This window comes from Ambystoma mexicanum, chromosome 3p (genome assembly GCF_040938575.1).
Source record: "Ambystoma mexicanum isolate Mex_15411 chromosome 3p, UKY_AmexF1_1, whole genome shotgun sequence".
Taxonomy (NCBI): Eukaryota; Metazoa; Chordata; class Amphibia; order Caudata; family Ambystomatidae; genus Ambystoma; species Ambystoma mexicanum.
Window position 1 is genome coordinate 204,520,328 of NC_090925.1, and position 22,634 is coordinate 204,542,961.

At 46.8% G+C, this 22,634-nt stretch overlaps 1 protein-coding gene across 3 annotated transcripts in view; it reads left to right on the forward strand.

Moving 5' to 3' along the window:
• The window catches only part of ATN1 (atrophin 1), a 414,646-nt gene that overhangs the window by 121,992 nt on the left and 270,020 nt on the right, over window positions 1–22,634 (forward strand). For all 3 annotated transcript variants that reach the window (XM_069650648.1, XM_069650647.1, XM_069650649.1), the window contains exon 2: window positions 22,097–22,286. In XM_069650648.1, coding sequence (XP_069506749.1) covers window positions 22,212–22,286 — 75 coding nt within the window. In that variant the 5' untranslated portion in view covers window positions 22,097–22,211. The remainder of the gene's footprint in view (window positions 1–22,096; window positions 22,287–22,634) is intronic.

Consider the following 22,634-nt stretch of genomic DNA (forward strand, 5'->3'; position numbering starts at 1 on the left):
AATGCTGTGAGTGGTTTGACCCTAAGTAACTATAGGTAATCCAGACGTGGACCATTGCTCACTGTGCTTTAGAGAGGCTTAGCTTCACCTCGCTGAGGAGGCCAAACAAGGCGAAACACGTGTCTGGGGTTGCTAATGGTACTCTTGTTCAGAGGAGAATTGCCTAGCATTTCAATGCTGGACTGCCCTTGTTGGTGGGACCAGACTGATATGCAAATGTATATTTTTTTGTAAAGGTTGCATTGAGCTAAAAAGTGGTTGTAGACCCTACTGAGTGGAAGAAATTCCATAGAACAGAGTAATTGAACCATGTTCGTTCTGAGTAGAGTAAGGAATGAAACCCAGACACAAGTTAGCCATGTTTATGGTTAAAGAGTTTAATTGAAGACAAAAGGGTTGGGGCAAGGCCTTTTTGACACTGCTCTAAGAGGAATTTCCCTACTAAAAACTAAGGATCTGTCTGTGTCAGGATGCCAAAATCAAACCGTCCTTGTCTCCAAATGTTCTATTGTAACCCTCATACTATAAACTAAACTATAATGTGAAAAGGCAAATGTCTTTGACCTTAGGTGATTGCTAAAGAGTTTGTAAAGGAAGAATAAACCACTGCACCGCAAATGTTCTCTAAGGTCAAACAGCCTTGGTTCCAGTGGGTGGCTCCCTTCTCGTGGATTCCTCTTCAATACAAATGATTCTTTGTCTAACAGTTTTTTGCCTGTTATACTCCCTTGCCAGGACTTCTCATTCACTTGTATTTGCCTGGTATATTCTTCTGCCTGGGATTCTTGTATTCACACACAATTGTCACTGCCTGGTTTACTCTCCTGCCAGGACTTCTTATATTTATACATTCTTCCTCTTTTCCTTCCACAGTTATGCATACCCTTTTTGGTAAAGTATATCTCTTGATACATCATTCGATTAAGGTTCCCCACATATTTGTATTCCCTATTTGTTAGAGGTCTTCTTCGCAATATACTTTCTTGTTTCTCAGTCAGTCTCTTTACTTTCTCTCCTTCTGTGGTCTAATTATAATAGTTTGGTGCGGTCACCAAAACACCCTGGGTTCCCCACTTTGCTTTCCTCACCGGCTCTTGTTGGCGTTCTCAGCTCCATTCGTGCTCAAGCAGCAAATGTGTGCTGCCTGCTTTCCTCCCTGTATTGCTCTTGCTTCGCTCAAGGGTCTCCCGTGGCCTCTCCTCAGCACGCCTGTCTCGATCCAGGTCACAATAGGCAAAACGCAACTTTCTGCAGTTGCTGCACTCCCAGGTGTCTTCGACTGGCTCCTGGCATGTCTGTGGCACGACCTGCCCTTGCAGCGCTTCTCTTCTCCCTTGCTGGTGAGCTGCTCGGCTCTGACACACCGGTTCGTGCTTCCAAGCTTCACAAGCCTCACGGATGTGTGAGAAGTCTTCTTCCAAAAAGCAGCCTCTATGACTTTGCCTCTGGTCTTTAAATCTTTCGCGCACAGGTGGATTTTGAAAACCACTAGAACGCTCATTGAACTTGTGGCGACTTTCGTTCTGCACTACTCGATCCCTCTCCTCGTCCCAGTATGGCAATGGTAGTCCGTGGTTGGTAGAAGGTTAAGGTACTATTCTTCCGCTCCAAACCTATGTACAGAAAAGCTGGTATTACTGATAAGGTTTGCTTTTATAAGTTCAGTAGCTTTAAAGTCACACATGTTACGTGTTAGACCGTCACAAGGGTTCATGTTGATGTTACCAAGTCAGTTTAACGTTATGTTTGGGAAGCTGATGTTGGACTTTATTGGGGTTAATCCTTACCGTTCCCTGCATCTTCCAGGCTGCCGCCATGGATATATTGTTCCATTGTTCCCTATGTCACGTGAGGAAATATTGGAGGTGTAATAGGCAATTGGTTGAGGGAGGATATTACAGTAGGCCATCCGGGCCTGTGGAAGGGAAGGAATATCCTCAAAAGGAAAATGGGGTTATGCATCTTCCTTAAGGCCAACTCAGCCTTACATCCTTCCGAGGTCGATAAATAAGTACCAATTTCGGTTGGGTGGTACTGTATGTAAATATGTGCGCTGTAAAGCGCTTTCGATTAAGGCGCTGTGATCCTCAGATAGCCATTCCGAGGGTTTGGATCAGAAAGCGGCTGCCTCCCCCTGGCCACATAAGGGAAGGTAACCTGAGGAAGAAGTGATGACAACGTTGGATTCATCACCTCCCACACTCGTGTTTAATATGTAATAGATTAAATTGAATTCCGTGTATTTCAAAACACTGTTCTCACTCCATTGTGTGCCATTCCCCGTTCAGTCTCACTTAGTCCCTTGCCTGTTTCTATTTACCATTTTCTTTCTCACGTTTTCAACAAGGGTTTTGTAAACCATTTTCAATGCTTTATATTCATGATACATGTAAACGTCAGCCCATTTCTAGCAGAGTTTTCAATGTGGCAGATTCTACTGGCTGTGCTGGGAATCCAGTCCAGCATTCCCACGCTGCCTTAGTCAATCTCGCAAACTACAAGAAACCCCCTGCTTCCACTTTGTTTTATTGTTTAAAGCATAAGCCTAACTTGAGAGCAGCAGAGCGCTGTACAGGGTGTGGGTAGCCAGCATGTATGGGCTGGCATCCTTTAACAGTAGCACAGCACTGTGAGTTAGTATGTCCATCTTTTATTATTAGTCCTTGGTTAGGTGATGTTGGAAAAAGCCACCTTTTGAGAGATTTGGGAAACTTTAGAATTGTGGGGGCATTCCCAGCCGATACGGGAACGAGTTCCAAAGGGTGGGTCATAACAAGAGAAATATTGTTTGAGGTTCCTCTCATTGCGGGTGAGTTGTGATTCAAGAAGGTTGGTCAATTTGCTGCACGAGGTGCATGTGCCACCCAGGCGTGGCGCCCAGGTACGCTAGGGCTATACTCGTGACTGCTTTGTAGATGATAATGCATCTTGAACAGTATCGTGGTCTGGAGAGGAAGCCAATGTAGTTTGCTTAGGACCGGGGGATTCGGTCAAATTTCCATGCACCTGTAATGCTGCAGCACGGTGGACTGCTTTAAGGGAAACCAAGTGAGTGGCTGGGAACCCCTTCAGGATGGCATTTCCACCATTGATGTGTGAGACCACAAGGGCCTGGACTACGGTCTGGAAGTCTTGCAGCGGGATGAAGGGTTTGATTTTGAGACGTGTGGAGATTTGGAGCCAGGCCGTTTGGGCCATTTTGGCTTGGCCATGCCTTTGTAAAAGAACATGCTGCTGCCAATGATGAAGCCTAATGATTTTGCTGAACCCAACAGTTGTGAATTAAATCCTTCTAGGCGCAAGGACAGTTTGTTTAGTGGGGGCAATGTTCTTAGCCCCTTCAGGGGTCCTGTGTCTCTCGGCCTCGGTCAAACCCTCGGGAGTGCTTCAGAGTCCTGCTGTCCCCTCCTCCCCTTGCTTCGTATTGGCAGCATATCGGAGTGTTAGCGGCGCTGCTTGTTGAATTCGGCTGTGGCTCCGGTTGCTGCGGAGCGGTGCCTTTTTGATTTTGCCGGCTCACTTGCAGTGAATCCTCATCTGAACAGGTTGGCTCTGGTGCTTTGCATCTCTGGCGGTTCGGTCTCCCGCTATAGGGTGCCTCGGGTCATCAGATGCTCTGACCTTTTGGGCTCAACAATGTTCCGTGGGCTCCGGATTTCTTCAGCCACCTATCATATGCCTTGGTCCTGCCTCTGGGATGGACCTGCCTAGCATATCAGTGCAGGCTTCCATTATCGTGCTCGCTTACGCTCACTTCGCCTTTGGATAACATGTTTCAACTTGCACATAACCCATGTCTTGCGGGAAGGTGTCATACCCTTACCTGGGACTTCCTTGTCCCCTAAGGGACGGTCTCCCCTAGTGAGATACTGCTTGCCCTGTCCCTAGGGAGTATCTTGCGTAGCAGGCTCACCTCCCTAGGGCCCCCTTGGGATGGAACCCCCTTGAGAAGGGACGAATTCCCTGAATTCATCACACAGAATAAATGGGTGCACACTCGGAGCTAAATGTTTGCTAATTATTTTATAATCTACATAAATGAATGTGTTCACATACCAAAGGATTTTTCTTGTGTTTTAAAACCACTTTAATAAGGGCTTCATGCATGGAGTGCAGAAGTGTGCCTGTCCGATGAGCTTCTTGAAAGGCAGCCAACAGCTTAGGCATTTATTGGTCTTTTTATGTGTGGTAAAACTCCATAGGTATACTATCTCCTCCTGGAGCCTTGCACCTTTGCTATAATGTCCCTCGCTAATTTCTCCTTCTCCAATTGGTCTCCTTAATTCTCCCTGCATTTATCTCTTAGCTTAAAGCCTGTCGTAGATCGTATTACCTCCTCCCTTTCATCTGCCAAAGTCGTGGGATGTTGCATATAGAGCTTGCAGTAGTACATTTTTAAATACATTGTTAATGGCTTGCTGCATGTCTTTCATGTCACATGCTCGTGTTGGAGATTCGTAATACTTGGTCCTTTTCTCCAAATTCATGTTGTTTACTCTTCCGTATGTTATTCTGAAACCTCTGCAACGCTTCTAGAGTCTCTACATGTTGTTTTACCAATGTAAGCATTCTTGAACAATTTGACAAGAATGCATACTGAACTATAGTAATCTTCTGGATCAGGCTCCACTACTTTGTAAAGCTGCGTGGTAGTTTTGGATTAGAACCAGATTCTGTTGGCTTTCATTGAAGTTTATAATCTTCAACATGTGTTACAGGAGATGTTCTCATAAAACTGCTTCCCTATTCGAGGTCCCTGTATGTAGAATAGTATTGTGGATTTGATCTAATATTAAGATAGTAGGATATGAATGAGCAGAAGGAAACGAAAAAAGAGCAGCCCTACAAAAATAATCTTCGGCTAGTTCAGTGATTTTAGCTTTATACAAGTGCTTATTTATTTTCTCTAACATATATATGAAAACCCATAAAGGCGTATCTAGTGTTTTGACTTGTAGAACGTGTCTGGTCTGCTAGCCATCTCTGAATGGTGATTGGGTGATGGAATGTTGGTTTGTCTTGAGTGACGGCAAAGGAGAATGTTGGTGAATGCTTGGTGTTTAAATGTTATGAATGTTTCAGATGGGGGCCTGAGCTGGAGTGTATAATGATGGCTGGGTGTTCCCTATGGAACTATACTTAAGTGCAACAGATATATATTTATTTTTTTATTTGAACTTTACTCAGTTACAACTAAGTTTTATCAAAGGTTCACATCGTCCAGATCGTCTTGCCGTAAAAAGACAGACAAAACCATCGAAGTTCGAAAACCTCACCCCAGCTGGCCTGACCAAAACAAATTTCTTGGGTCTTCTTTGTTTTGCCGTTTTTTCGAATCTCACAGCGTTATCTTCATCGGATCGAGTGCGGGTTATCAACTCCAATGCAAGTTCAATAAGTTTGGCCAGAGCTTGAGTCCATCTCGTGTTCTCACCAGAAATCAATCTCTTCCACAGCTCGTCTGTTTTGGAAACCCAGAGGTTTTCCGCCAGCGGGGGGAGGTAGATGTTTCTGTTTTTCTTTGTGGTTTCACACTCTGTCACAAAGTGCTTCAACGTTTCGATGGATGAGTCCTTTTTACATAGGCGACATCGCTTTTCGGGTAAGTCGCCTCTGATCGTTAAGATCTCTCTAGTTGGCATCAGGTTGAATCTTGCTCTCATGATCGTACTTCTCAGTTTCTTATCCGGAAACTTGGCACAATACTTCAAGGGTTGTTTCGCCTTGTTAAATGTTGGAGGCAGGTGGCTTAGCAGTTTGTACCCCGCCGCTTTCTCTGTGGTCCAAATCCAATCCATTTCTTCCTTTTACCTTTTAATGCGATCGGGGTTTTCTTTCAGGTCTTCTTCAGAGCATTCAAGTTTTGCCAGATCGTCCTTTCTAGCTTGCACCCAATTCTTCAGAACCACACATTTGCCTGTTTCCATTTCGTCACGTAAGATATTAAAGATGGGTAGCGTGTCCGACATGATGGTTCTTCTGTATAGACGCATAGCACTTTGGTTTATCGTTGATGCCAAAGAGACAAGCCACAGCTCTCTTCTGGTGGCCGGGATAGCCGATGATTTGGGCAAACCTAGCACCGTTTTCCAAACGTGACCTTCAATTTTCGACCAGATCTTACGTGGGAGGTATATAACGAAGCCTCCGTTCCATAAATCAATGCAGGCACCACTTTGGCTTTGTAAAAGGTTATTGCCGGTATCAGGGAAAATGTACCGAACTTGCGGTCGACTGCTCTCATTTGGGCTGTCAGGCGTTTAGCTTTTTCCCATCCTTGGTTTTGTAGGCTTTTTTCCGTTCTGGAGCTGTCCATTTGGATCCCCAGATATTTGAAGGTGTTCACTACTTCGATTTTGGTATTATCCAGGAACACATTTGGATGTTTCGTTGTTTTACTTTGGCCTTTCTCAATCAGCAGAATTTTTGTCTTTGATTTATTGATCTCCAGGTGGTTGTGTGCAATGTAGTTCTCCAGGTTCCGTAGTTTTCTTTGTAGGCCCACTTTCGTCTGATCGATTATGATGACGTCGTCCGCATACAAAAGAAGAGTGACCTCAGTTTTCCCGATTTTTGGAGGGAACGATCGAATTTTGCTTTCTGATGATTGGTAATCGCCTAGAAATGCTGTAAACAGAACCTGCGCCAAAGGACAGCCTTGCTTCATCCCTCGATTCACTCTGATTTCCTCCGAGAGCGCTCCTTGATGGTTAAGTTTGACTCTAATTTTTGTGTGCGAGTGGGGGGCTTTTAAAGGCTCCAAGAGCTTAGATAGACAATTCCTGGAGTTTAGCCCAAAGAATACGCCGGTCGATCTTATCAAACGTCTTGGATGGGTCCACAAAGGCCAGAAAAACCTTAGGAGCCCCTTCTTTGACCTTTGCCTTCAAGATGTTTAGTAACATTAGGTTGATTGATGTAGATCAATTTTTTTGAAATCCCGTTTGGAGTACGTCTTTGGACTGGCTATCTTTTCCCCATGCTCGTAGATGTTTTAGCAGACCGGTGGAAAATATTTTGCCTATTGCATCCAAAAGGGCGATCGGCCTGTAGCTCGCTGGTTCATTTTTTGGCCCTTTTTGTATATGGGTACTATTATTGCTTTCTGCCATGATTCCGGCACCATTTTCATTTTGCCACATTCTGCAAAGACCTTGCTGATCATTTCAGCCCATTCCTTATGAAACATTTTTAGATCCATATTGGTTAGTCCGTCCGGACCCGGGCTCGAGAAGTCTTCAGTTTCCGTATGGAAGCTTCAATGTCTTCTACGTTCGATAAATCAACCCAAGGTGTTTCCGGGCACTGAATTACCATTTGTGTATCTGTTGCTGGACCCTCGAATTCTGTCGCTAAATATCGATACCAGCTTTCTTCGGCCACTGCATTGGACAAGGAAGAACTCTTACTGCAGTTTGATTCTTTTATCAAAGACCAAAATTCGCTCAATTTTTTTGGAGTGTAGTTTGAGCATCATAACTTCAGCGTCATTTTGGTTGAATAGCTCTGTGCTTCCTGCGCCAATTGTTGTAGATTTTTACTTCACGGCGCCAGGCCATCCAGTCGTCCACTGCGTTGGATTTCTTAGCTATTCTTAGTAATCTTCGACCAATTTTTCTTTTTTCTACCAGGTCCTTATCGTAAGTGTGGTTGGTGAGAGTAGAAGAGTTCGTTTTCTTCTGACCCTTTACCTGGAACGCTAATAATAGCGGTTAGTAGTTTGGTCTTTCTTTTCTTCCCGGGCATTTTCACTGACTTTGTTGACCAAGGACTGTTTAATTTTTGCCAGGTCTTGTTCAGTTAGACGTAGGCGAGTCTGTTGTGTGCGTTTGTTTCGATCACCCAATCGTACGTTTTAACTTTCCGATTTTTTTGTTTGCCACGTGCAGGCCAGTAAATTATGGTCACTGTTTGCGGTTTTTAGGACCTTGAAGCTGGTGAGATCCTGGGTGAGGCCATTTGACACGAAGATGTGATCGAGCGTCGCTTTAGAGTCGTTGCGCTCCCACGTAGGAATGTTCGTTTGGTTGGGGAAAAGGGCAGCCACATTTTGAATGTTTCGTGAGCTGATGGATTCGTTCAATGCATTTCCTCTTTCAGCAGTAGGGTCCAGCCCTCCCTGTTTCTGGATGCATTGTTCTTTTTTGCTCAGACCTGTCATACATTTGCCATTGAAATCGCCACAAATGATGAGCTCAATCTTCTCAAATTCCGTGTAAAGTTGGTCAATTGTATCACACATATTGGTGCAGAATGATTTTATCGACATTCGCTGAGGGTTCCAGTAACAATTCATTATAGCCATAGGATTCAGGCGCCTTTTATCCGTCTTTTCCTTAGTTGTTTTGAGAAGTCTGGGTGACCAGCATTTCATATGACTGCTTCCACATTCTTGGTTCACTCAGCCCTGATCCAGTTTTTATTGCGGTTAGCAACCCAGACGTCGGTCTGCCGAGGAGGCCTTTCACTGCAGGGGAAATCATCACTGAGAAACCATCCAGGGCTGGTTGTTTCACCAGCCAGGTTTCTTGGAGGCACAAGATATCATAGAAACCCAAGTCGACGTCGGCAGATGTCGTCAGATGGATGTGGCCCCTTGTGTTCCATGAGCGCAAGGTGTATGTTTCGTTTGAGGGTCGCTTGCATCTTTTTTCGCTGCTGATATCGTCGGGGCAAGCTGACCCTTGTAGTTGCTATTTGCCCTTGTTGTTAGTCCAACTTGCCGTTAGCCACTTCCAGGGGCCTCTTGGTTGCCTTTCATTACCTGTTATTGGTTGGAGCTTATCTTGTTTAGTTGTCGTGTCCTCTGGCATTTCTCTCCTTGAATGGTTACGGTCGACTGGCGCTGTTGTTCACTGTTCTTTCTAATCGGGCTCCGACTCAAATCAAGCTGCTCTTTCATGCGTTGGTGGTGTCTGGAGCTTGAGTCATCTCTCACCCGCGCTTCCGTAGACCATTTCGTTACCCCACCTTGCCACTGTGTTCTTCTTTGTCTTTCCTGCCACTCCTGTCGCTTATACCCTCGGTTTTGGTGGTATAAATCCTCCGTTTTTGATCGCTAGTGGTAGTGGCGTTTCGAGTTACCCACCTCTTCCTCTTCCCACTCTTGTCTGCTCCTCCACTTTTTTTGTTCCGTCAAGTGGAAACCCAGTTGGTCAAATTCTTTATAGACAGTCATCCATATGTTTAATGGCAACTGCTTTTAAGTATAAATACACTTTAGCCTTCTTTTCCCTATGATAGGGGTCCACGAGCACAAGGTCCTCTGATCTAATCTTTTTCAGAGTTTTCATTTTCTTTGTTATCTGGATATATATGTATAGTGAATAAAGCTATCTGAGCTTTCTAATTAAGAGGCACCCAGCCAGTCTTTTTCCGGAGTATCTGAATGCTCTTCATGGTTACTACATATTGCTCTTGTATTTCATGTTTCAAGTTACTAGCTATCCATAAAAAGCCACTAGCCACCTTGATTCAACACATATACCATATCAAGAGTCTATTACCACTAGCCCAGCGGCTAGTGGTGAGTGCAAGGTTTGAGCCCAGTCTGTTAATTGTTAAGCTCACTCCACCCCCTCCAAGGTCATGAGAAGTACAGTGTTTTTGGGGTATAAGAAGTAAAGTGTTTTCTGGGTTTTGTCTAAACTGTTGTTTGATTATAATGTTAAGACACTGCTTGGTGTTTGCATACAAAAACAATAAGCTACCCATGCGTGGTGCTAACAACTACTGATAATGATTTTGAAAAATTGTAAATGTTCGATTTTCATGGCTTTGAAGGAAGATAAAGATAATCTCAGTGTGCAGACGGGAAACCAAAAACGAGGCATGACTTTCCTCACAACTGCGCCATAGGTGAAATACGAACCCCCTAAATGCGGGATTGGACAGAAAAGTAGGACTACCATCATCATGCTCTCCCCCATCTGGAAGGAAAGAAGACAGGCATCAGAACAATACATCCCAGGCAAAACACCCCCATCGGCCTGTTTTCTGCTCAACGATGGGATGACTGCAGTACCCGAATGGCAAACGATAAACCTAGGAAACCACCTGCGAAGTCCAAATGGCTCAAGAGAAGCAGACGGTGGGGGAAGATTCAAGGGACAGAATGTCACCAGGAATAGTCTCTGAAGCACCAAAACCAAACAAGGGTAATCCAGAAGACAAGCCAGAAAAGGTCTTAATCAGAAAGGGGGAAAACGGTCTCCAAGAGGACCAATCCAACAGGGATAATCCAAAAGGTACGCCAGGAAGAGGTCAGGATCCAAAAACCAGGTCAGAAAAGCAATCTGATGTAAACTAGGCCACCTCCTTCACAGAAGAGGAACCAAAAGCTAAGTTTACATGTAGGTTTATTCTCCAGTTGTAAAGTAGAGAAAACACTGGGACATCCACCCAGCCCAGCTCATTAGGTCCAACTGACTCCCGTGGAACCCAGCACTACAAACATCCACCAACACTCCACATTCCCTATCAGTGACCTCACTACCCTCATGACAACACATAGCCCATAATCAGACCCCAGCTCATATTATGACACATCTCCCTCCTTACCACTGACGCACCCATATAGCCCATAACTCAGCGGCAATCTGCAAGCAAGATTACAACACACATGCAGCAATACTGCGCCTCAACACCAAAATGGAAGAACACCCAAACATCATAAGTAACTTTCATGGCTCACACTGGCTCAGAAAAGACTACCACTGAAACCAAAAGTCATGCTACCAAAATCTCATAAAGCTCAAACAAAAATCGCAATAAAACGCGAATATAACCACAGACCATCACCAAGGCCTGAACACCCACACCAGCTAGAGAACCCGCTGATTAACAACCACAACCTAAATGGAAGAAACAATGTAAACAGGTCCTTCCCCGGTGGAGACTCCACACAACACAACCACTACACTAACCCATTCACTTTTCAACCCCACACAGACATGTGGCCACCATGGCCACCATGTCCGTGTCCAACTAAAAAAACTCCTAACAAATGACCCCCATCACAAAAACAATCTCTCTGCCTACCACCAGACATCAATACCCTATAACCACAACCACCTAGACAGCACCTCGCTGCCCTTTACATCACTGATGGCACCTAACCGTCCCCAAATGCTCAACAGCACCTCACTGTCACTTAAATAACTAGACAGCACCTGACTGCCCCTAACACCAAAATAGACAGCACCTCACTGCCACCTAAATCACTAGACAGCACCACACTGCCCCTCAAATCACTGACGGCACCTAACCGCCCCAAACACCTCAACAGCACCTCCTGTTCAAAATTACTATCAAGCTCAAATAGGGATCACTACACCCCCAACCCCCTTTCCAGGCCCCACCCAGCCACCCCAGAAGTTACCAAGGGAAATCTCCCCTACGAACAAACACAAAAAAAAAAAACACAATCAGATAAACGACAAAAGCAATTAAATCCCAGGAATGAGATTAAAATAAGTATACACCTAAGCAAATGTCCCCTGTGCTATACTCAAGCGCTGCACCCACACCCTCATGCCCACAATGCAGGTAAGGCAAAACAAAACAATAGGTCAAACCCTGCATAATATGTCCAGACCGCCACCCCCCCCAACCTGCAAGAAGAAAATCACAAAATACAATACAAATCCAAGATCCCGCACCCACGAGTCATCAAGTAACCCCACCAAGAGTCCTAAACATAACAGGCCACCACATGAAGACAACAGTCTGCAATATCATCACAGGCCTTAAACAACTAACACAACCCAGGACCAACCCAATATACATGCTAAAACCTGGTGGCCACGACATAAACACAAACCGTATTAAAAAAACATAACCGGCCTCCCCCAATGCCTACTTTAATTAGACCTCCGGACCCGTGAAAGCCTTTATCCGGACATCCGAACCCCACAGATCAGGATCCAAGTCCCTCAAACCTTCTGCACTGCAACGACACTTTGATGCAGGAAACCAGTTGCTGCTGCCATTCCTTGGAACATATGAAGCACGAAACTTTCCTGATGATCCCCTCCGAACCATAGCTGCACCTTTCCACAGTCGCGGAGCCATCTTCCTCACTCTCCACACGACGGTCCTCTCCACCGCCTTCACGTCCATAGGCCCTCTGCCGTTTCCTGAGACCGCTTCTCCCACCAAGCCGAACACCAAAGTTAATCAGGTCTGCAGCCCCTGCCACCGACTCCGCTGTGACCCGAGACAGCTCCAAGTCCTCCGACACACTACCAGTGTGCAGTCTAGTGCTCACAGCACCGTGCACGCTGCGTTCCAAATGAACGCTGGATGGACATCGGCACCAAAGGAGCAACATCTCCTACCGGCACACCTTTTCCAGTGTCCTCCATGTCGCCGTTCCGCTTCTGCTGAGCCGCCCAGCACAGCTCGCTCCTCCGCCTGCAAAAGTCCTCACAGAAACAGGCTCACTCCATGCCAGAGCACCTCCCAGCCCTACGCACAGACAGTGCGCAGGACCCGACACACACCAGGACCGCAGCTGGTACCTCAGCTGTCTCCACCACTGGCCCACAGACGGCACCTCACCAGCCGTCTCCACCACTGGCCCACAGACAACCTCACTAGCTGTCTCCACCACTGGACCGCTCCTCCCGTCGTGTGCACGCCAGCTAACACGCACAGCCCTGCAACTTGGATTGTGCCTCCTCCAAACACATCAGGGCCCCCTTGTTGGCCCCCCTCCGCTGCTCCTGCAACCGCCTGACTTGCAGGGTAATAACGGCCACAACCTCTGGCTGCCTGGCCACTGGACCCTCAGGATCTCTGACCTGTACCCTGGCTTGGACCTCCATAGCACCTGCTCTGCCTGTCAGAGGCTTCCCAAAACCACAGCCTGTGGCGTTGGAGAAACTGGAACACCTGAATGAAAGTCATCAAAGGAAGGCAGTGTTTCACATGCTGCTACTTCCCAGCAGCATCCCATCCTTGGCGCCAGTGATGGTAAACAAAGCCACCTTCTTCACAGAACAGGAACGAGAAGTTAAGTTTACATGTAAGTTTATTCTCCAGTTGTAAAGTAGAGAAAACACTGGGGCATCCACCCAGCCCAGCTCATTGGGTCCAACTGACTCCTGTGGAACCCAGCACTACAAACATCCACCAACACTCCACATTCTCTATCAGTGACCTCACTACCCTCATGACAACACATAGCCCATAATCAGGCCCCAGCACAGATTTTGACACAATCCATCTCGAGCAGGATCCCAGACGAAGAACGAGGACCTGAGGCTTCAGGGAGTGTCCATTTCATTTTATAAGTATTGCTGGGGGATGTTATAGCTTTCAATTATGTAATTGCACTAATATTTTCAATGTTTATGGTCCATAGTTATATTTTGTATGTATGCTACATGATATATATATTTCTGAGGCTTGTGGAATCTGCTTAGATCACATGCTGTGCATAGGCCGACATCTAGTGGAAGCTGCGGAGTATTACAGTTTGTTTTTCGAAACTCGAAAATGGGCGTCGACACAGGCGTGCCAGTAATACTATCCCTAGTGTGACGTCCACTGTACCCAAGATCCCTCATGCGTCTAGGATCCTCAGATTGTTTTTTTCCGCCATACTGGTCGGAAGCATCTTGCGGAGTCCCCTGGCCTTAGCCATACTTTTGCTAATTATTGAAGTTTAAAATTATTTATTAACATCCTTCCCCACCCCAACGTCGACACTCGACGACGGCTGGAGAAGACATCGACCGTCGGCTGCTGCACGACGGATCTGGGCCTCGGAAGGCCGCTGGCCTCGGCCCAGGCCTAGTAGGCCGCTGGCCTCGGCCCTGCAAGTAGGGAGAGTGGGGGGTGGTACATACTCTTCACTCTTGGTATATAGGTACACCTTATATATTTCCTACACTTACCAGCCCGCTGCCTCAAGGTGCGTATGGAGGGTACCCCTTTCCAATTCTGCCCCAAGTGCAACCGCAAATACCCTTGGGTCGACAGGCACGCCACGTGCAATCTCTGCTTGCCGAGGGACCACCCCGAAGCGAACTGCAGAGCGTGTAGTAGGTTTAAGCCTAAGACACTTAAGGACCGTTCGACAAAGCGTTGGGCCCACCACGCCAGGCAGGCGGCCATGGCAGCGGAGGGCGCCTTCAGCGATGGCAGCGACGCCGTACTTTCGGACGGCGAGGGCATTACGGCGTCGAAAGACTGCCGAGCGCAGGTCCCCGACCTCGGAAGGTTGTCCGGCAGGGCGGCTATGGGGAAGACCCCCGGCGACGCAAGCGCTACACACCCTACACACACACTAAGCACACTAAGTCCAACCGAACCTCGACGACGTCGACTTCTCGGAAAGAGGCACAGATAGAACGGTCCGACTCGGTGTCCTCTGGGCGCTCTCGATCGAGATCGCCTCATGACGCAAGGCAATCATCCACTCTTGCCAAGAGTGCCTCGCTCCCTAGATTAACGGAAGTTCGATCGTCGGAAGACGAAGACGACTTCCACCCCCAGGCTGCGCTCCAGGAGACCGAGGCCGCAGTTAACACCAGCGAGGCCCCACGCTCGAAACACAGATACCTCTCCAGACCCTCGACGCCAGGCGTCGAAAGTCTCTGGGGCCTCCAAGGGGCAGGGTAAACATTTTTCCACGCACGGGGAGGGGGGGAAACAGCGGAAAGCACAGCCTTCCACTCCTGTAAGACCATCCTTCCACCCTAAGCAGACAGACAAACACAAATCTACTGGGACATCAACATCCAGCAAGGGTACCCTTGATAAGTCCTCTAAGTTGCCTACTAATGTCATACCCTGTTCCAAAGAATGGTCCAGTGAAGACATAGACAGGGTCATGTCAAGGATGTCTTCCTTAGCTGATTTTTATGACAAAAACCCTGAACATTTCCTTTCGTATGACCCTCAAGGGGCCACACCCTCAGGCTCCTCTGATCCTATCCCCCTAAGTAAAAAGGCCCGGTTCGAAAGACCTGAACCCTTCGAGGTGCAGCCTTACTCTACTCCATACTCTACTCCACACCCCAGATACCAAGGACAACCTTTCCCTGAAGGGGACCAGGAGTTTGAAATTATGGAGGAACAAACCGGGACTGAATACTATGCGGATGATGAGGACCTGGAGGAGGTAGAAGATGAGCAGGAAATTTACAGAGTAGATTCCCCGGTAGAGAGCGAAGCCCCAGTTACCGACTCGCCAGTTGATAACCAGCCCCTCCTTAATGAAGTTCTCGCTCGCGCAGCAGAACATTTTCACATCGACACCCACGGTGTACAGGAGGAAAGGGACTTCGCAGAAGAGTTGGTGGGAGAGAGGAGGCCGGTCGCTCAGACCATCCCTATCCTTAAATCCATCCAACGTAGAATAGATCCATCCCTGGTGAATCCTAACCTCACCAGAGCCGTCAACCCCAGAGTCAAAAAACTTTTTCGGGCAGTCCAGTCTGACCCTCTTTATATAAGAGGTCATCTTAAACCAGACTCCCTAGTGGTTACCAACACTCGGAAGAGGGCTGGGACACCCTTATCGTCAGAAGCTCCTCCCGACAAGGAGAGCAAAAAACTGTACGGGTTTGGCAGGAAGGTAGCCTCAACGTCCGCCTACCAAGCAAGGATCGCAAACTCCACCACCCTGTTGGCAAGTTACAACTGCCATCAATGGGAAGAGGTCGCGGCGCTCATAGCCTCTGCTCCTGAACCGTTAAAGGGCCAGTTGGCTCGGATCTCGGCAGAAGGGAGAGCCGTGTCTGGTTGCATATTAAAAGCAACTTTCGACGCCGCGGACAACGCAGGAAGATTGATAGCAGAAGGTACTGTTATCAAGAGACATGCGTGGTTACGGCAGTCGGGGTTCAAAACAGAAACCCAGGCTTCATTAATAGACAAGCCGGTGGAACCCGATCTATTGTTTGGGAAAGCGGTCGAAGACGCACTTAAGAATGCCAAGGGCGAATACGAGACTCTCAAATCCCTTGGCCAGCTTACCAACAAACCCCCTAACCAGAGGGGAAACAGTAATTTTCGTCGCCCACGCGGCCAAAATTCACAAAGAGGCAACTATGCCCAAGGACAGGGTACACAATGGAACAACAATCCGCAGTCTACCCAAAGTTACGGCAGGGATAACAAGAGAGGTCGTGGAAGAGGCAGAGGCAGCCCCAACAAGGGAGGTGGCACGCCTCCACCAAAGCAGTGACGCTCAGTTCAGGGTCCCTTCTCACGCAACCCCAGTAGGGGGACGCATTTCCAACTTCACCCAGGCTTGGGAAGGGATCACCTCAGACAGATGGGTGCTGTCAACAGTGTCCACAGGATATTGTATAGAATTACTGCAGCGTCCCCGGAACCACCCTCCACGACAAAGAATACACTCCTTAGAACATCAGAAGATCCTTCTCGAGGAGATCGCCATTCTGCTAGAAAAGGACGCGATAGAACTCGTCCCAGGACACCAGGTAAACAAGGGTATCTATTCAACTTACTTCCTTGTGCCAAAGAAAGATTTGACAATGCGCCCAGTATTGGACTTACGGCCTGCCAACAAGTATGTCAAGCCCCAAAAATTCCGTATGACCACGCTACAAGAGGTAATCCCCCTCCTAAAAAAGGGGGATTACATGGCAACCTTGGATATGAAAGATGCTTATTTTCATATTTCCATGCTCCCAGCGCACAGAAAATACTTGCGCTTCAAGGTGGACAGTCGCCACTACCAATTCAAGGTACTGCCCTTCGGGATAGCTTCTGCACCAAGGGTATTCACCAAGGTACTGGCGGTGGCAGCTGCACACCTACGCAGGGAGGCAATCCCAGTGTACCCTTATCTGGACGACTGGCTCATAACGGGGGAAACCCCAGGAATTTGCAGGTCAAACATTCAGAGGACTATCGACCTCCTCCACGAATTAGGCTTCTCTATCAACGAGAAGAAGTCAAGTCTGGTGCCAAGCACCTCAAAACAGTTCCTAGGAGTAATCCTAGATACTCAGAAAGGGTTGACCTTCCCTTCGGAAGAGAGAATTCGGAATATACTACTGCAAATTCCACATTATCAGTCAGGTCAACAAATAACGGTACGCAAAGCAATGCGGTTACTGGGCATGATGGCATCATGCATTTACCTGGTCCCCCACGCGCGTCTGCGCATGCGTCCCATGCAGGAATGGTTGGCGAAACAGTGGTCTCAGGCAAGTGGTCAGTGGGACGATCTAGTGGTCGTTTCGCCAACACTCGTACAGAGCTTACACTGGTGGGCAAGAGAGAATCTCGCAAGGGGAAAACCCTTTTACGATCCAGAAGTACAGGCAGTGGTGACTACAGATGCATGCCTGACTGGGTGGGGAGCTCACCATCTCCACCACACAGCTCAGGGTCTCTGGTCTCACTCAGTAGCCAAGAACCACATCAATCTGCTAGAGCTTCTGGCAGTATTCCGAGCGCTTCGGGCGTTCGAGCCCCATCTGCTAAACTTGTCGGTGCAGATCCGGACAGACAGCACGACAGCCATGTTCTATCTGAACAAACAAGGAGGGACTCGTTCGCCAAATCTGTCCAAGCTTGCCCAGAAAATCTGGATATGGGCACTCAGACGGAACATCTTCCTGTCATCACAACATGTTCCAGGGGAGCTCAATTCCCTAGCGGATGCCCTAAGCAGAGACTCCCTCCCAGAAGAACACGAATGGGTCCTTCACAGAGATATCGTAGAAGATCTCTTCTCTCAGTGGGGTTTCCCCACTATAGACCTATTCGCCACAAGCGAAAACAAACAATGCCCAAAATTTGCATCCAGGTTCCCCCAGCCAGACTCCCAAGGGAACGCCCTGTGGATGAACTGGTCAGGGATGTTTGCGTACGCTTTTCCACCAACTCCTCTCATCAGGAAGGTGGTGTACAAGATGAACAAGGAATCGATGACGCTCATCCTAGTTGCTCCCATGTGGGCGAGACAACCATGGTTTCCACACCTACGCAGGATGGCGGTGTGCGAGCCCATCAAACTCCCAGCCTGGTACAACCTACAGTCCCAGCAACAAGGTCAAACAGTGCACCAGGAACCCAACTCAATGAACATGGCAGCATGGCTCCTGAGGTCATAGAGTTTGGCCATCTCAATTTACCACAGAGGTGTATGGACATCCTAAAAGAATCCAGGAAACCAAACACAAGGCACTGTTACTTTGACAAGTGGAAGAGATTCGTTATTTGGTGCCAGAATAAACAAATCAACCCAGTTGATTGCACTCCTTCCAACGTTGTAACATACATGCTCCACCTGCTGGACGCAGGTTTGGTTTTTAACTCTCTGAAAGTACACCTGGCAGCCCTCTCGGCTTACACCACATCCCATAACAAAGTATTGTGGTGGAAAGTACCAGTAGTTAAAGCCTTCATGGAAGGAGTAAAGAGACTTCACCCTCCTATTTCGAACCCACCGCCAGGATGGGACCTCAATGTGGTGCTAGCTAAGCTCATGGTCCCCCCCCCTTCGAACCCATGCATAAAAGTAGTCTCAAACACCTGACTTATAAAACGGCCTTCTTAGTAGCCATTACCTCTATAAGAAGGGTCAGTGAAATTCAGGCTCTGTCAGTGCAGGATCCTTTCTTTACTATCCACAAAGACAAACTGGTTTTACGCACACACCCTAGGTTCTCACCTAAATTTGTATCTAAGTTCCATGTAAACCAGTCCATCGAGCTTCCGGCTTTCTTCCAGAACCCGCAAAGCTCAGCTGAGGTGAAACTACACACCCTTGATGTGCGTAGGGCGGTCCTCTACTATGTAAATAAAACCAGACCGCTAAGGAAAACAGATCAACTGTTTGTCTCCGTAGCTACAGGCAGAGAAGGGGATCGCGTCTCTAAAGGCGCGATCTCGAAGTGGATTATCAACTGTATACAGCTGTGTTACTCTCTTTCTGAAAAACCTCTGCCTTTTACGCCAAGGGCCCATTCTACCAGAGGCATTGGGGCCACTCTGGCTTTCATTGCAAATGTTCCCCTCGACACCATTTGCAAAGCAGCTACTTGGAGCTCTATTCACACTTTTACTCAGCATTACTGCATTGACACTCATTCCAAGACAGATGCACAAGTGGGACAAGCGGTTCTAAGACACCTGTTTGCTCATGACCCTTCTCACATCCCACCTCCTTCTTCTGGTACTGCTCGCTAATCTATGCACAGCATGTGATCTAAGCAGATTCCACAAGCCTCAGAAGGGATAAATTACTCACCGTAATCGTATTTCTGATGCTTGTATCTGCTTAGATTCACATGCGACCCACCCTTCCTCCCCTCCGAGAGAAGGCGCATGATTGCTTGTAGTCTTACCTTTCTGTCTATCTGCTTGGATTATCTGTACTCGCGCTACTCCTCATGCTTCCTCATGTCAGAAAAAATACAATCTGAGGATCCTAGACGCGTGAGGGATCTTGGGTACAGTGGACGTCACACTAGGGATAGTATTACTGGCACGCCTGTGTCGACGCCCATTTTCGAGTTTCGAAAAACAAACTGTAATACTCCGCAGCTTCCACTAGATGTCGGCCTATGCACAGCATGTGAATCTAAGCAGATACAAGCATCAGAAATACGATTACGGTGAGTAATGTATCCCATATCGAATAAGCAATTTGATGACTTCAATGAGCAAAAACTTCCTTGGACGCGACACAGAGCAAAATGTCAGCTGAGAAGCACGAAGCCCCAGCATTCTCCTGCTTTGCCCAGGGCAGAGCTTCCGGACCCTGACACATAAATGGGGGGGGGGGAGGGGACTGGAAACACTTGAACGTAATATAAAGGAATGGGGACACAGGAAGGTGGACATTTTAACCTCAACACATAAGCATGTATTTAGAAAATGTAAATAATTTAAACCAACAGAAATGAAGCCTAAATTAATTTAGCGTTAGAGGAACGGACATCTGGTGTAGACACACAAAAGTATACGACTCTTCATGTAAACTCGGCCTTGTGGGTGCACGCAATGGAAGGCAATGTAAACTGACACCTAAATGTAAACTCATTTGAAAGAACATGCATGGGGACACAAATGTTAACGCATCATCAGGAATGTAAACAAAGGCACAATAATGTAAACCTCGACCCACAATTGGAATATGTGAACAAAGTGAGATGTTATCATACAAATATATAATTTGACCAGAAAATGTGAAATCGGCCTCACATGTAAACAAAAACATTGAAATGTAATACACTCCAAGGGATGAAATGATAGAAGAATTAACAAAAATGTGCACACATTGTAAACACAGGTATGGCAATAGACAGTGACGAGCCTAAGGAATGTAAACACAGATAGAGGGATGCAATCCAAGTGGAAACAATGCAGACACAGTGATGTTTCAACATGTATGCAACAATGTAAACACATACATCAGAAGAAATAAACGGACATGCGAGAGAGAGAACTTACAAGAAACCTAAAGAAAGTAGGAATTTAATTAAACACGGGCGTAAAAATGAAGACGGTACTTACTCCACAGCTACTGTGGCAATTTATTTGGGATAAGAAATTAAAATGATACAGCTGTACAAAATAATTGAAAGGTGCTCACCTTTTATTTCCCCTGGCAAATGCTATGAATGCTGAAACATTCTATTTGGTTTTAAAATAAGATTAAAAGTAAAGTTACAAGATTAATCCACTTGAGTCATTTCGAAATCTCCCGGATTTATAAAAAAAAAAACAACCAAAAAACAGCAAAAACATGAGTGAAATGTAACGTTTTTGGTATTCAGCAGTTTTTATACGTTTTTGCAGGCTGAGTTGGGGCACGGATCAGGTTAACCATGTCCACCTTCTCCCCAACTACACCTGCAAAAAGTGCATGGTTTAATGCCAGCATGGCTTTTTCATGCTGGTAAAAAACGATGGATTCCTACTGAATCCACCTGTGTTTTTAGCAGGTGTGTTCCGTTGGAATCATTGTAAATGCTAGAAGATATTTGTGCTTTTTGCAAAACCTAGTGGGGGAAAAGGCATTGAGACGATTGCTCTTACACTTTTTCCCACTATTTCTTGCAAGCTTTTCAACTTGCCTGGAGGGGACCCCCCAGTAGAAGCATTTGTGATCCCCTCTGTGCATTTAACACTTTTTAGTCAAATGTCCCTCCAACTCCGTCCCCCACCATGTCATTGTGGATACCATGACCCAACCATCATCTTTAATTTTCCCCCAGTTGTGTTGGGTCCCAATTGACCTGGAGTAATCTGATAACCTTAAGGGAAGCCCAGAGTAAACACACCGCGAAGTTGAGTCCAGAGTTTGCAATTTGGATTTTTAGCTGATCCCACCCCCCCTGTTGGTCCTTTGCAGAATTGCATGCCGAAGAAAACGGGTTGCTTGTTCATATTATATCTGTTGCGCACTGCTTGCTATTCTCATCTAACAAAGTCTTAAAATTAATATATGCACATAACACAAAGATCTGGGTCCTTGAGATGACCCATGAAGTCCTCCATTTTTAAGTTCCCTCAGTCCCGCTCTGGGACAGTTGAGGCTGAATGTACTCAGGACGCCACTTTGTAATGCTATAATGACTACAGGTAGGATTATGTTAATGGTGTCTTCACTATGGATGTGATGTAATTGATGATGCTATTTCTGATTCCACATATTTTGTCACCTGTGATGCCGTTAGTGGTAGGAACCGTGGAAGGTCTACATGCACAACCAGGGCTTGCCCGCCTCCAGCCTGATATTTTGTCTTCCCATTGGCAGTCCACTGGACCTGTTTAATTGGTTGCTAGATCAGACCAGCGGGGTGATGTAGCTGAAAGCTAGCAGTGGGCAACCTGCAGTCCTCCATATGTTTTGGCCGACTTCCATGATCACCTCTCCCCCCACTAATTATGGCTGGTGGGACGTGTATGCCAAAACATCTGAAGCAGTGTTAGCAATACTTCATTCAAAGTGTGCCCTGGTCCCACCAGCTTTCTCGGCAGCTTGATGCTGGGTGATCAAAGTAGAGGTTCCGATAAACTCTGGTAGAGTTGTGTGTTTTTGATGGGAGAGAAGATGGTTTTGCTCTCATCTGATCTTCTCACTATGCTTTATTTTCAGGAGTTGGGGTCAAAGAACCCTGTCACCGATTTACAGAACACTTTCACCCACCCTGGACACAGGCAATCCCCAATCCTGGGACAGCCTCTGGGATTGAGAGCCAGCTTTGAAATTTATGTTTTCACCCATCCTGGCTGAGAATGGGGGCCTGGAACCCGGGATTATGAAAACGCGTCAAAACAAGGACTCAGTAAGTACTCGAGTTTTCCTACACCTTATGTCTGTAAGCCTGTGTGTATGTTTTTGTGCATGTGTGTGTGCGGGTATGCTTGTTTATTTAAGGATAACCTTTGGACTATTCCCATCTTTGTGCCCATGTCCGTATTTGTGCATCTTGGTATTTGTGCCTCAATGTGCATGTCTTAGGCTGTTACTTTCATCTTCTTGGGTATGGGTGTCGGTCTTGTGTGCCCGTTTTGAAATTGAAGGTCAATATTGTTAGCTGGACGAATCTACACATTTTAGATGAGAAAAAAGCAGAACTCTTGCCTGTATGATACATTGGTGGGTTATTTTATTACCATCTTCTGGGACCACT